General features: G+C 47.0%; 1 protein-coding gene across 1 annotated transcript in view; it reads left to right on the top strand.

Annotated features, from left to right (window-relative positions):
- LOC115094728 (vascular endothelial growth factor receptor kdr-like) overlaps positions 1-14913 on the top strand; it is a 311596-nt gene that overhangs the window by 170628 nt on the left and 126055 nt on the right. The window contains exon 11 of the mRNA XM_029607986.1: positions 11206-11329. Within this exon, the coding sequence (XP_029463846.1) occupies positions 11206-11329 (124 nt within the window). The remainder of the gene's footprint in view (positions 1-11205; positions 11330-14913) is intronic.

Here is a 14913-nt window from a genome sequence, read left to right as displayed (position 1 = left end):
GCTTGCGAGGCGCAATAGATAAGAATGCTCCTTGGCTTGCGTGCTTCATGACCCACTTCCAAACAGGGGAAGGAGGAGGCTCTTTTTGGCACAATGCGATTATTAAGAAGAGCACTAGTTGTAAATCTGAGAGATTGATATTGTACCCAAGATAACCTGGCTTACAAGTGAGGTTCATTCCTATCAGAGTACGCACCAAATAAACCCATTTGGAGAAACTACACTGGGAAGAAAGGAACATTATGGGGTAGATTTTAAAACGTTACGCGCAGGCGTCCATGTGCGCACGCTTACCCGGCTCACACGCATGGACGCGCGATTTTATAACATGCGAGCACTGGCACGCGCATGTTATACAATGCCGAGTCGGTGCGTGCAAGGGGGAGAAAACTTTCGCAAATGCGCGCGGTGACGCATCGGGGCCTTCCCCAGTTCCCAACCTCCTTGCCTAACGTCTCTTCCCCTATCCTGGCCTCCCCCATCCCTATCCTAAATACCCCCAAATTCGTTATCCTACCTTTTGCTCCTGCTTCCGAGATGCTTCCAGGTTGCAGGCGCACGATCCCCCGGCACAGCGGCAAATGGCCGCTGTGCCAGGGTGCCTCTAGCCCCACCCTGCCCCCCCCCCACCGGACCACCCCTTTGGGTAGCCCTGGGACTTGCACGCGTCCCGGGGGGGGGTTATGCACGTGGCCGGGCCCTTTGAAAATTGGCCCAGCGCGCGTAAGGCCCGGCCGAGCGCTTAAACCCCCGGGTTTTACCCGCATAAGCTTTGAAAATCCGGCCGTATATTATTACTAGTCCACTATAGTTGAGAAAAGTGAGACGCAAGGAAGGACAGCAATAGGCACAAGATGACCACAGAGGCAGGGCTTGACCCTCTGCACCCTAGAGTCTTCCTGACTCCTAGTCCCATGCTCCAGCCATGAAACTTCTCCCTTTCCCTAATAAAGAGGGTGCTGTACTGTAACCAGTGGTAAAAAAAAAAAAGGCAGCTCATGCATATTTATGCTAATGTGTGAGATAAGGGGTCATGGACCTCTAAGAATTGGCAGTGTGAGCATATTGCAGAAGCGTCTGGCTGCGTCTCATGAGATCATCTGGTATTTAGAAGCTTGGCATGGCCTGGCTGATAATACGCGCCACAGGGCACGCCACAGAGTGCGCTGTAATTACTCAGCAGGCTCTGGGGAATCACAGTCAATCAGATGGCTGAGCTGAAAAAAGTATTTAGACTTTAGGTTTGCTTCTGTCAAAAACGTGACATCTTGCATAGGTGTTCATGTCAGACACTACAAACTTTGAAATTTGTATCTTTCAGTTGAGGGTAGAGCTAAAAATAAGAGCACACTCTGTCAGACTCCTCTTAAATTTTTCTTAGGACTAGATATTAATTTATAGTATTTCTTATTTTTAAAAATGTATCTCCTGCCTTTTCACAGTCCAAGATAAGGCTCATGAAAAAAATATTTTTAAAAGCCAAGGGCCTGATTTTCAAAAGCATTTCCATGCTTAAAACTGGGTTTTGCACGTGTAAGTGGACTTTTGAAAATTCCTACAATATTTGCCATTGAAGCAAGCGAATAGAATGCTGGGCATTATTGGGAAAGGAATGGAAAATAAAACAGAGAATGTCATAAGGCCTCTGTATCACTCCATGGTGCGACCTCATTTTGAGGTTTGTGTGCAGTTCTGCTCACCACATCTCAAGAAAGGTATAGCAGAATTAGAAAAGGTACAGAGAAGGGCGCCCAAGATGATAAAGGGGATGGAACAATTCCCCTATGAGGAAAGACTAAAGAGGTTAGGACTCTTCAGCTTGGAGAAGAGACGGCAGAGGGGGGATATGATAGAGGTCTATAAAATAATGAGTGGAATGGAACTAGTAAACGTTAATCAGTTGTTTACTCTTTCAAAAAGTACAAAGACTAGGGGACACACAATGAAGTTACTGGGTGATACATTTAAAATTAATAAGAGAACTTTTTTTTTACTCAATGCATAATTAAACTCTGGAGTTCATTGCCAGAGGATGTGGTGAAAGCTATTAGTGTGGCTGCGTTTAAAAAATGTTTGGACAAGTTCATGGAGGAAAAATCCATTAACCATTATTAAGGGAGAATTGCAGAAATCCACTGCTTATTCTTGGGATAAGCAGCTTGGGATCCTGCCAGGTACTTGTGACCTGCATTGGCCACTGTTGAAACGGGATACTGGGCTTGACGGACCTTTGGTCTGACTCGGTATGGCAAATCTTATGTTCTTATGCTCTAACAAGATTCACCTGTGTTAAGTGCACTTAGGCCGATAAATGGCTTTTGAAAAGTAACTCCTTTGAAAATTCACCTGTGCATGCTCTACGGCTTTTCAATCTACTTTTACAAAGGGTATAATAGGTTTTAATAAAAGGAAAATTAAAAATCCTAGCGATACCTGTGTGTACTTTCAGCTCCAGTAATTGTACTGGACTCTCATAACAGGAACAAACGTTTTACAAGAAAATTAAATGTGAAGGCTTTACCATCACTTGGCATGCAAAACGTAAATAGCTTTTTATATGTGACAAGCTTTTATCGAGAAATTCCCTAGGATACATTGAGACTGTGAAGAAAGACTAACAACTGTACCCGTTCTATGCCTGGGCAGCAAGCCTTTTTATTGGCACATCTGCTCTAGTTTTGAGCCGAATTTCCCTAGAAATTCACTGTAAGAGTGTCCCTTCCACATACACACAGCCTCATACAGGCTCCCTCACTCTCTGGCACACACACAAACATCCCCTCATATAGGCTCCCTCTCTGAAACCCACAGTCAAGCATCTCGCGCACTCCCCCTCTTACCAACCAAGCTGTCTCTCGCACTCCCCCACACCCCCTCTCCTCTCTCACACACACATTCTCTCTCACCGGCATCCCCCTCCCCTCATATAGGCACCCTCTCTCTGAAGCATCCCTCCACCCACCCTCTCTTACCTCCCATGTTCTCTCTCACACCCTCCCCACCCACCTCTCCCCAACCATGCTCTCTATCACCCCCCTCTCTCACATACACATTCTCTCTCCCTGGTATCCCCCCCATGCTCTCTCTCACAGCCTCCCCCCCCCCCCCCCCCCGCTCACCAACCATGCTCTGTCACCCCCCCCCCTCTCTCACACACACATTATCTCTCACCGGCAATCCCCCCCCCCCATGCTCTGTCTCACACCCTCCTGCTCTCTCACACCCTCCCCGACAAACATTATCTCTCACCGGCAAGCTGCGGAACCCGCGCTGTTTGCGGCGAAGATGAAGGCCTGGCGCGCCGTTCGCGGGGAAGATGAAGGCCCAGCACGCCGTTCGCGACACATGGGGGCCTTCCATTTTCAGCGTGATCATAAAGTAGCAGCGAGATCAGAAAATAGCAGCGGAGACCCCGGCATGCTGCGAACGGAGCACGTCCCGCGGCACACGCTCTGTTCGTGGCGAAGATGAAGGTCACGGCACACGGGGGCCTTCCCTTTTTGCCGCGAACGGCCCGTCGGGCCTTCCTCCTCGTCGCGAACGTAGTGTGTGCCGCGGGACGCGCTCCGTTCGCGGCATGCCAGGGTCTCCTCTGCTATATTCTGCCTCTCCCGCGATGGCCGATGTCCTTCCTACCTGTGCCGTGTTTGAGTCACCTGTGCCATCTATCGGTGGGCTGGGAAACATGCAGCCCGATATAATATAGCGCCATCTATTGGTGGGCTGGGAAACATGCAGCCCGATATATTATAGCGCCATCTATTGGTGGGCTGAGAAACATGCAGCCCGATATATTATAGCGCCATCTATCGGTGGGCTGCGGAACATCCGCGATCACCGACGGACACACTACCAAGCCCGATATATTATGGATTTCACCTCCCCTAGAAGGAAACCTGAAGTGAAAACTGACATTTTTTTTGGGGGGGGGGGGGGGGGGTGTTTGACCTGTTCCTATAATAGTAGTTACTTCTAGGGAGAAGGGGTGGGAGCTGTTAGAATGGAGTCCTTGTAGCAGGATTTCCTTAGGGATGGATTTTTTGCCTCCTGCATCCCTGTATGAAGCCCTCGTCCAAATCTTTTTCCATCACATAGCATCTAGATACGAAGGCTGGCATGCTGCCCCATTCCTCTCTACGCTCAGCTTTCTTCTCTCGTTTCCAGATCTTGGTCTTTTATTTATTTATTTATTTTAAATATCCTTGCCTCGGACTGCTCTCTGTTTATACACGCGGGAGCGAGGAGGGAACTGGGGTAAATGTGCAGGCGACTTCTCCTGGCCTCCGTCCGGGGATAGCCTTATCTCTGCTCGGCAGAAGTTGCTGGAGGAGGATTCCTGTCTGAAATGACGCATGGGCCGGGTTTCCTGCAGCTCTCAGGTTTCCCCGCTTTTCTGCGTCTTGCCCGTGCTGGGCTGGAGTGGTCCATCCTTAAGATTGCTCCCTCATTGTCTTGCTGCGGTGGCCTTCGCTTCCTGCCGTTTCCCTGCCCTCACAAAGAGTTATGCGCGCCACCGACCCTCGGGATGAAATATCCCGTTCAGCACGCGATGAAAGGGCAACCTTCTGCAGTATCCGGAGCGAAAAAGGAAGCCGGTGACACAGAACAGCAAATGTGAATCAAGCATGCCTAATGTTTGATATTTCTATTACTACCATGTGTGGAAGACACTTAAGGAAGCCAAAATAACTCAGAATCAGCATAAAGATCAGCAGTTTGAAGGCACGTAAAGTCATTTGTGCAGTAGCAGTTGCTAACATCTGGCAGACACTTACGGAAATCTGCTGGCACTACCGTTAAAAAGGTTGCACACAGCCTGCCCCAAGTGCCCACATATTTTCGCTACTTCTGATTGGTCGATGGCGTATATATTCATTTAGATTAATTTCTCTCTCTTTTTTTTTTTTTTTTTTTTTTAAATCAACAAGTTGGATTCCTGCTGGCATGACAGTGCTGTGTTTTGTAGCTCCGCTCCTGAAGAGTAGTGCGCCTCTGTTACCTCGCATAATAACACAGCAACGATGGCAAAAAAAAAAAAAAGACCAAATCATCCATCCAGTCTGCCCAGCAAGCTTCCCTGCGTAGCGACTGCCGCTCCGTGCAGGCTACCCCCCCACGTTTCTTTTAAGGGTAGCGACTGCCGCTCCGTGCAGCTGTCCCAAGCTTTATGGTAACCCATAAACATTTCAGTTAGCAGCAGCATATTTTACCGGGTGATGAGCGTTCTTGAAAATTCAGACACTGCTTCTTGACTTGCTTTGCCTATGGACTTGGCCGTAGAAGCAAGTCCTGTGCTTTTTCCCTTATGTCTGCGCATCAGTGCCCCAGACCATAGACATTGGGGGACCCTCTCAGTTGTTGTCTGAATCCAGTTCCCTTTCCCGCCCCCCCTGCTGTCGAAGTAGGGCGCAGTGTTGCAGATGTATTTAAAGCATCAAGGCCAGTGACGGATTTAGGGTTTCAGCAGCCCTAGGTATTATTGGTGCTGTGGCACTCCCCCCACCGTCACCAGCGTAAGGTCAGACTACAGGGAGCAAAAGGTCCAAGGCACAGCTCTACGGTTTCATGCTCATGGGCAGATTATGTGACAAAATTAAAATTTTGAAGCACACTGGGAAAACGTTTCCACCTTTTGTATTACAAAATTGGAAGTCATTTTCCAGCCTTGTTGTGTCTGTATGATTATTTTTTTTTATTAGGTGAGGAATAGAGATCTCAAGCATCAGTAGAGAGAAAGGATCTTAAGGATGGAGAGAGGAGAAGGAGAAGGGGAGGATCAGAAAGGGAGAAGAGAAGGTTAGAGTTAATGGGGATAGAGGGGAGGAGCGTGAGAAGGAACGAGGACCAGGGGTGAGAGGAGGAGAGCAAGAGAAGTCCGGGGGTGAAGAGGATGGGAGATGGGGAAAACTGAGGAAAAGGTGGAAGGGAGAGGGAGGGGGAGGTTCTGGGAATGAGTAAGGGATGAGAGTGGGTTCCCGGATCCGGGGAGATTCCAGGATCTGGAGATGGAATCCGAGGTCAAGGATCTGAATTGCATTGATTGGGATGGGGGAAGGGGAGGTGTCTCTGCCAAGCTTCGTTCTTGATCCACCTTGTATTCCCTTTCCCATCTCCCATCCAGTCTGCCATAGACAAATAACTGGAACCAGTTCAGACACCCACAAACACTGCCCCCCTTTCCCTGTTCACATGTTCCCCAGCTGATTCTCTCGCCTCATCCCTCAGTGGGCCACACTCAGCCACACCTGGGATCTAAAAAATAATCCCCGTTTCTTCTGTCTGCTCCAGATTCACATCCCTTACATCTTGTTCCTTGCAGGTTACCTGGGAGGGGATGGTCTGGATCAGGATTCAGAGGGCTGTGATCTGTCGACTGAGACTGAGTGCAGCTGAAAGTCAGTCAATCTTCAGACATTCTGCTGCCCGCCCCCCCCCCCCCCCCGAGTTTTGCTGTCTATTGACAAATCCAAGCCTGATCAAGGTTTCTTGGTTAAGGGTAGTGATCTCCGTGCCACCTGCTAAGGGTAGTAATCGCCGCACCAGCAAGTTACCCTCCCGCATGCTTATCTCATGTCCATCCTCTGGCCTTTTAGAGATTCACAGTGTTTATCCCACGCCCCTTTGAGTTCTTTGGCTGTTTTAGTCTTCACCACCTCCTCCGGAAGGGCGTCCCAGGCCTCCGCCACCCTCTCCGTGAAGAAATATTTCCTGACTATCTCTGTCATTACTGTCTTAAACGAGCACTTCAGTGCCTCTGCCAATAGGCCTGACCTGAAGGAGGGCAGAGGTTCAACCTTCTTGTCCAAAACGCAGCAGTACCTAAGAAATAAAGGGTTAATAAGTCTCTGGAAGTTGGTTCTGTGCTTACCCAATGTAAAACGGTGATTGTCGCTCCTTGATTGAACAATGAAAGTCTTGATCTTAGATTATTTAGTAGTTACAGACCTATAATCAAATCTTTCTTTTGTAGCTAAGGTGTTAGAAAAAGCTGTCACTAAGCAAGTTTCCGAGTTCTTGGAATCGGCTGATCTTTTGGATCCAGCTCAAGCCGGTTTCAGGCGGGGTTGTAGTTACGGAAACGATACTGGATGATGCTTTACCACTGATTGATAGAGGTGAGGGTACATTACTGGTAAATGTCAGATCTCTCTAGTGCCTTTGACTTGGTTAACCACTGAAATGTTATAAGGCCTTGGGAATTGAGGGCATAGTTTAGAGATGGTTTCGAGATTTTCTATCTGGGAGAAAGCAGTTGGTGAATTTTCAAGGTAAGTTTTCTGCTGTTACTGATGTGGGCTGTGGAGTACCACAAGGTTCATCGATCTCACCAGTTCTGTTCAATATTTTTATGAACAGAGTTGGTGAGATTATTTGGGATGCAGGGTTTTTGATATATATATATATATATATATATATATACACAGATGATATTCAGATTATTATTCCCTTGGGTTCAAACTGGGAGGAAAGTTACACGCAATTGGGATCTTGCTTGGAAGCTTTGAAGGAATGGTTAAATGAGAGTAGGTTGGTTCTAAATACTAAGAAAAACGAGATTCTGTTTCATGGTGAAAGTAGATGTGATATTCCTCTGAAGTTAAATGGGGAGGAGATTTGTCCTAAGGAAGAAGTCAGATCTCTTGGGATCCCAATTCCCAAGGCCTTATAACATTTCAGTGGTTAACCAAGTCAAAGGCACTAGAGAGATCTTTGAGCTTAGAGAAACAAGTTTTGGGCTTGGTTAGGACCTGTTAGTTCAGGATTAGATTGCTTAGGCAAATCAAACCTTTCCTGGATACTGTGGTATTGAGAAAAGTTGTTTTAGCTTTGATCTTGATAAAATGCCTTATTTTTGGGTATGCCTGTAAAAATCTCTCGTAAATTATAAACAGTTCAGAACACAGCGGCCCGTGTTGTGACTGGAAGAACTAGGAGAACTCCTGCTAAGCCATTACTATTTATTTATTTGTTTGTGATTTTTCTTGACCGACCATCAACAGAGATATTATGCCGGTTTACATGTAAAGGGGGGGAAACAAAGAAGGAAGAGAGCAGTTACAAAAAACAGGGTAATGGAGAACTGGGAGGTGCAGGGTAATGGAGAACTGGGAGGAAAGAAAGCATAAAGTTTGAAGGCGATATAGCAAACTTATATACAAATTCAAGCATACGGCTTGAAGGTGATAACGCAAACTTATATACATAATTGGCCGGATTTTAAAAGAGTTACGCGCATAAGTTATGCGCGCAACCCTTTTAAAAACCCCCTGTGTGCACCAAGCCTATTTTGCATAGGCTCAGCAGCGCGCGCAAGCCCCGGGACGCGCGTAAGTCCAGGGGCTTCGCAAGGGGGGGGTGTCGGGGGCCTGCCGGGTGGGCGGCGCAATTTTAGTGGCGTGGCAGGGGCATGGCGCCAGCCCGGGGGCGTGGTTGAGACCTCTGGACCAGCCCCCGGGGTGGGTGATGGCGCGCCAGCAGCCCGCTGGCACGCGCAGATTTACACCTGCCTCCAGCCGGCGTAACTTTGCCAACTGAAGATAGGGGGAAGGGTTAGATAGGGCCAGAGGGGTGGGTTAGGTAGGGGAAGGGAGGGGAAGGTGTGGGGGGTAGAAGGAAAGTTCCCTCCAAGGCCGCGCCGATTTCGGAGTGGCCTCTGAGGGAACGGGAAGCGCGCGCAGGTCTCAACACGCGCAAGTTGCACAAATGTGCACGAGTATCTTATAAAATCTAGCGTACTTTTGTTCACGCCTGGTGTGCGTAGATTTAGAAAATCTACCCCAATATATGTCCCAGCATTTAAACTGGAATGCAGGGATGCAAATATCCAATAGCGTATACAATGTGTGGACAGGAAAAATAAACTATAAATTTCACAAAGTTCGGAATCTGCGAGGCATCACAGGATGTAGGGGCATTGCTTTACATACAGGCAAATATATCTAGTTTGAAAGGGTGGAGAAATTAGATCTTCATTGGCTCCCAGTGAGTGCAAGATGTAAATTTAAAAATGTGGTCCTGGCTTTTAAAATGCTAAAAGGAGTAGGATCCCCACAGCTAAAAAAATCAATTAAATTGATATAAACCCAATAGATGCTTGAGATCTATGTCAGGTCATTTTCTGAAAGTGCGGGAGGTTAAAATGTTTCGCCATTCTCGCCTGAAAGCAAGATCATTTTCAGAAATGATTTCTTTACTTTGGAATGAGTTACATCTAATGTGAGAGAAGAGACAGATTTGCTGAAATTTAGGGAAGCTTTAAAAACCTGCTTGATGAAAAAATGCTTTTTATAGAGTGGGTTTTTACGTTATTTTATTATTTTTAAGTTTATTGATTTTACATTTTTTTTTTTGTGTAAATTGTTCAAATCCATGTGGAAAATTGCTTAGGAAGCTTTATCCTGTTAGGCGATACATAAATGAGAGTTTCGAATAAATAAATAATGCGAATATAGATGGATGGGGAATGTTGCAGGTTGACACCTCCGTGGCATTGTATTTTGTGTTACAGTTTACTGATGACGTGTTCAGGGCCACGTCAGAGTGATTTTTATCTCTTTTCAAAGTGATCATGCTGAGAGGTAGGGAGAATGGCCAGAGCTATTGCTGTAGGAAATAAATCTTTATTTACAAGTCTCCCGTTCCTTAGAGCCACTGTTAGGCAAGGCTATGGGGGTAAAAGTGTGTCTGCAGCTGGCCAGCACCATTTTGAGAATGCCACTTCTGGATCTGGAGCCTTAGGGGGACGCACTGGACATTGCTGAACCACCAAGGGTTTGTAAATAAATGCTTGATATGGGGGGGGGGGAGGCGTCACTTTTTTTAGTGCAAAGGGGCGGGGCTTGGGATTGGGTGATGGAGTAGGCATTGCCACACATTCATTTCCATTGCGCCGCTCATGGTGTGGCGGGGGGGGGGGGGGGGGGGGAAGGGCTCTCCCTATGGCCAGAGGGCCTTGGGGAGGGAGGGGGGCGCTCAGCATTAGCATCCTGATGCTCCTGGGGAAACCTTTTAAGGTGTAGCTACCTTTCAATCAAATAACGCAGCAAGCCATGTTATTCGATTAGCATATTAATGAGCTGATTTGCATGTCAAGCAACCTATTTGTTTTTATTTAAAAATGACTTATTAATCACTTTCCTGATAAAAAAAAAAAAAAAAAATCTTTCAAAACGATGGTCAGCATAAAATACCTAACCTCAATAAAACAGTAAATTCCCGCTTTGCTTGGGATTTTTTTTTTTAACTCTTTATTTATAAAGTTTTCAACAGCAAAAAAAACCAACAAACAACCAGAGCAAAGGGCAAGAGAAGTACAGAGCTAGGTACAGTACACCAAAGAAATACAGATCTGGCGATCACGCACAGAGGAGTCAGGAATGCAGTGACCTGCGGATAATAAGCGGAATTTAAAATCCCATGTTTCCCGCAGGAATGGGTTTGGTGCACAGTAAAGCACAGGTACAGGTTAGCATCTGGGCCTCCTAGGTTTGTACCTGACGTTTGTGGTAACCAGCGGGCTGCTCTTCCGGTACCGTTTCGGTCGCCCGATCTATGTAAAATGAATCCTCTCTGACACTCCGCGCCGATTTTGCCTCACGTGCTGTCCTATCTTCTCAGTCTCGCTATTGCGGTAATCGATTTCTGTGCGTTCCACCCTCTTCTGCTGCTCGCGGGTTTCATCGCCTGTCGTGTCGCCGTACCCACGCGCACCTCACTGCCCTGCTCCCTACGTGGGCTTCTTCTTAGGCTTTGCACTGTTTTGAAGCCGTTTGCACCTAATTCGCCCTCCACCTTTGTGCATCGTGGTGCCGCACACCTCCTTCAATTTCCCTGCCGCGTAGCTGAGCATCTGCTGTCAGATTCTCTGTTTCTACAACTCAAGTCTTATTCTCTTCCTTGTATAAAACTGATGACATATCATTTTTACGCATTTTCACGTCTACTGCTCTGTGAAATAAGTTACTGCCTCACGTCCCAAAATGCCGCCCTTGTAAACATTTTCAGGCGAAAACTGAAACTACAGCTTTTTTAAGCTTTCTTTTTCTTGACGTTGAAATTTCTGCAGTTTCATGTTGTTTCGGCTGTCCAGCCATCAATTTTGTAGGATTCCTTTTATACACATTTTGTAAGAGGCACTGGGCAGGGTCCCATAGAAGAGTTGAAACAATAGTAGTAGTAATAATTTGTTTTTTTATTTCATTCCAGGTGTCACGTACAGATGCGCGAGCACAGAATTCCAGTTTCTCTGAGCAACCAGACTGACCTGTCAATGGCCAACAGAATCCTGAGCATCGATGAGGAGCGTATAGTGCACGACGGGAAAAGAAAAGTAGGTCTGCGGAGTTTTCCAATTCCTTATTCAAAGCGGGGTAGATTTTTCTTTTTTTTTTTTTTTTTTTAAACGTGCACGCGTCCATGCGCATGGACGTGGCTATTTTATAACACCTGCGCGTCCTGGCCAGCCTCCATCCCGCCCTGGCCCACCCCTTTGATCCAGCCCGGCACTTCTGCGCGTATCGGGAGATATGCATGTGGCCGAGTCGTTTTTCAAATGCGCTCGGCGTGCGCAAGGCCCGGCCATGCGCGTATGCTCCCTGACTTTTATGCGCGCCGGGCTATTAAAATTTGGGCATAAAATGTGCTACGGGTACTCTAGAGTAGATAACTCTTAGCAAGGACAAGGTAAATGAGTGCATTCCTTACATTCCCAAATCATGACATGAGTTGTAAGATCCTTGAGGTGGATATTTGGCAGGCTGGCCAGCGGGAAGGGAACATGGGTAACTCACCCGGATATTCGGCGAAAGAGACGCAGGTGAAAGCTCTGCTGACCGTACCCGAGTAACTCTGGGACAGCTGTGCTTCTGACCCGACTTGCTCAGCTGGGTAGCGCTAAAGTTTAGCCCAGCTCTGGAATGCTAACGCAGGGGTGGTGCTTATCTGAGTGATTCCAAAGCCTTTGAGTATCGACCTGCTTCTGTTCATGGATATTCAGTGTGGAGATGACATGACTTCCAGAGGGGTCAGACTTGTTGTTTTATACTGGTTTATGGAATCCACTGAATGTAAGGTGGAGAATTATGGGGGTAGCTTTCTAACATCATGCATATGTCGGCTGGCAAATATGCCCATAAATTGTACCAAATTTTTAAAGCATTATCCGGGCAAAACCAGGAGCAGACGCTCACATCTGCTGTTTGGTGTGCTTCGTTTTGCTGAGAGAATTTACGTGCATGCTTTTTTTTTTTTGCAAGTCAAAAGTATGTACAGAAGTCCCAACCCCCACTCAGACTCCAGCTCCTGGAACGCCTCTCCCCTACGCACGCAAACGTACACGCATGCGGGGGGGGGAGGGTAATTTTCAAAAGCAGTTTCGCATGTAAAACTGGATTTTACATGGGTACATGCACGTTGCCCGTGCAAGTGGGCTTTTGAAAATTGCTGCAATAGTATGTGACGTTTTACGCGCTCAACTCCTTTGATACTTACCTCCCCTGTGTGTATCTGGCGTAATTTTACACGTGTGTTGGGCACGCGGTTTTCTAAAGAGCCATTTCTGCGTGTAAAGCGCTATTTCTGTACCTATAGAAGAGCCCCTGAATATTCCACTCCCTACATGCTCGAAGGCAATGATGAATAAAAGGCCCGTGATGTGCTGTATTGTTGGTTTGAGAACCTTTCCCTTGATTCCCGGGTCTGGGAACATTCCGATAGTCCCAGAGAGCAAGCAGAGCTCGATCTGCTGAAGCAAAACCTCAAGAGAGTCGGTGCCAGCGCACGGATACAGCCAAGAGGTTGAAGGAGACGAAACGTTTCAGAGGGGGAATGCATTCTGGCCTATGGCAGCCTGCCTTGTGTATTTGCTCGGCACAGAATGCACCCGCAGTAACTTCAAACAAGCGTAAAAGCGCCATAAAAGAGATTCATTACTTTTATAAGAAAAGAAAGAGGTTTTAAGGTCAAGACCATGAGAAACAGGACCCGCAGCCCTGCAAAGCAAGTTCATATTTTGAGAAAAATAGTATTGCTGCGGAACCTGGTGACAATTTAAAAAAAATAATAAACTGGGACGTTCTGAGATGAGTGAGGAGTGTTACCTGAAAGAAACACAGCATTTGGCTTAGATACTAGAAAAACCTTTGTAACTATGAGGAGAGATAAGCACTGGAACAAGTGTACAGTGAAAGGTTGTAGAGTCTCTATCACTGGCAGCTGCCGAGAGCAGATTACATGAACGCCTGTCCCACACTGGATGGTTTATGTGCAGTAAATCGTGCCTGCAGGCAATGGTGATGACCTAAGCCCTTCCAGCCTGATCTTTCTTATGATTTCATGTGAGAGTACGCAGAAGGACAGAGAGAGTGAGCCTGGCAGAGGACATGGGGGTCGTGTTTACAGATGTTTCTTTCTTTCCGCTGTCCTAACGCCTCTCCTAGACTTGCACCAGCCTACGATCATTTAAGTCCTCTGCCAACAGAGCGCTTTGAGTTTGCCGGGTTGCTGTAGCAGGTCTGGTACTGGTAGCACCAGTCACCAAGAGGGAAGGGTTTGCGTAGCGACCTGAGCTCCTCGCCTTGATCAGAGGTTGTGGCCTTGCAGGAGGCCGGCTGCAAACCTGAACTCACCAGCGTTTAATGTGTGATGTGAGCAAACAGCTATTTCATCCGCTGCCGCCTTTAGAAAAAGCAGCTTTCCCTGCCCAGTTTATCAGTTTCCTTGTCAGATTTCGTTCCAAAACTTCAAGATGTGTCTCCTCCACTTGGCACGCCAAGGACAGCCCATGGACGTAATTATCCCCAGGTGCTCTGGGTGAAGGCTGCATATTCCCCTTGTGTGCTAAGGCAGGTGGATGAAGCCCAGCTGCTCACCCACTTTCTTATCCCGCATTTTAAAGTTTAAGTCTTCCCAAGAAAAGCTGTAGCCTGATTCTATCACCGCTATCTATAATTTCTGTAGCAGCACTGTACTGAATCCTTTAGAGGGTAACAGAAAATAAATGCATCTTAATGGATAAACCTTGTCTAACTCTAAAATCTGTCATTTGTGCTGTGTAAAATGTGAGTGGCACATGAAAGATATGGTGCCTTATATAAGTTTTCATGCATGTGTGCATTTTTTACATTCTGCTATCTAAAAAATACAAATCAAAATGCATTAAAGTAGGTTTCTGTTTCACCGATCTACACAGCATACTCCGCCCTTTCATCGTGAAAGAACAACTATACAAATATCCCCAAAGTAATTAAGACTAAAACTCCAAAAAGCCCAGCTTGCTTAAGCCTTTACTCTCCTCCGTCCTTTTGCAGCAATAACAGGAGGAGTTGTTTAGGGGAAGTGTCTACCAACTTTACACAGCGGGATGCTGCAAGTTTTGCCCATTTTCCTTTGCCAAAGAGCGTGAGCGCTTTCAAGTTGGCTGGGAACGTCAGTGGAGTGCAGTCCTCAAGGGCTTCCACTGATTCTCTATCGGATCGAGGACTGGGCCATTCCAGAACATTCCCTTTCTTCTTGCCGAGTCGCTCCATCGCTGCTTTTCCTTTGTGCTTAGGATCACTGTCCCAGGTCTAGGGCAGACTGGAATGGGTGTTCATCCGGGATTTACTTGTTCTTTGCAACCTCTATCTTTCCCTTGACCTGCAAAAGTCTCCCTATCCCCACAACATAAAGCTGCCACCACTGTGCTTTACTTAGGGGATGGTGTCAGCAGGGTGACTAGCTGCATTTAATACCACCGAGACCAAAAAGTTGCACTTTGCTCCCATCAGACCACAAAACCTTCTCTCACATGACTGCAGTGCCCTCTAAGTGTTTCTTTGCAAACGCTCCGTGGCGCATCCTACGGCTTTTCTTCGGCAGTGGCTTCCTTCTTGCCACCTCCCATACAGGTCATGTTTGTGGAGTAATCTTGAAATT

This window comes from Rhinatrema bivittatum, chromosome 6 (genome assembly GCF_901001135.1).
Source record: "Rhinatrema bivittatum chromosome 6, aRhiBiv1.1, whole genome shotgun sequence".
Taxonomy (NCBI): Eukaryota; Metazoa; Chordata; class Amphibia; order Gymnophiona; family Rhinatrematidae; genus Rhinatrema; species Rhinatrema bivittatum.
This window is presented reverse-complemented; position numbering and strand designations above follow the sequence as displayed.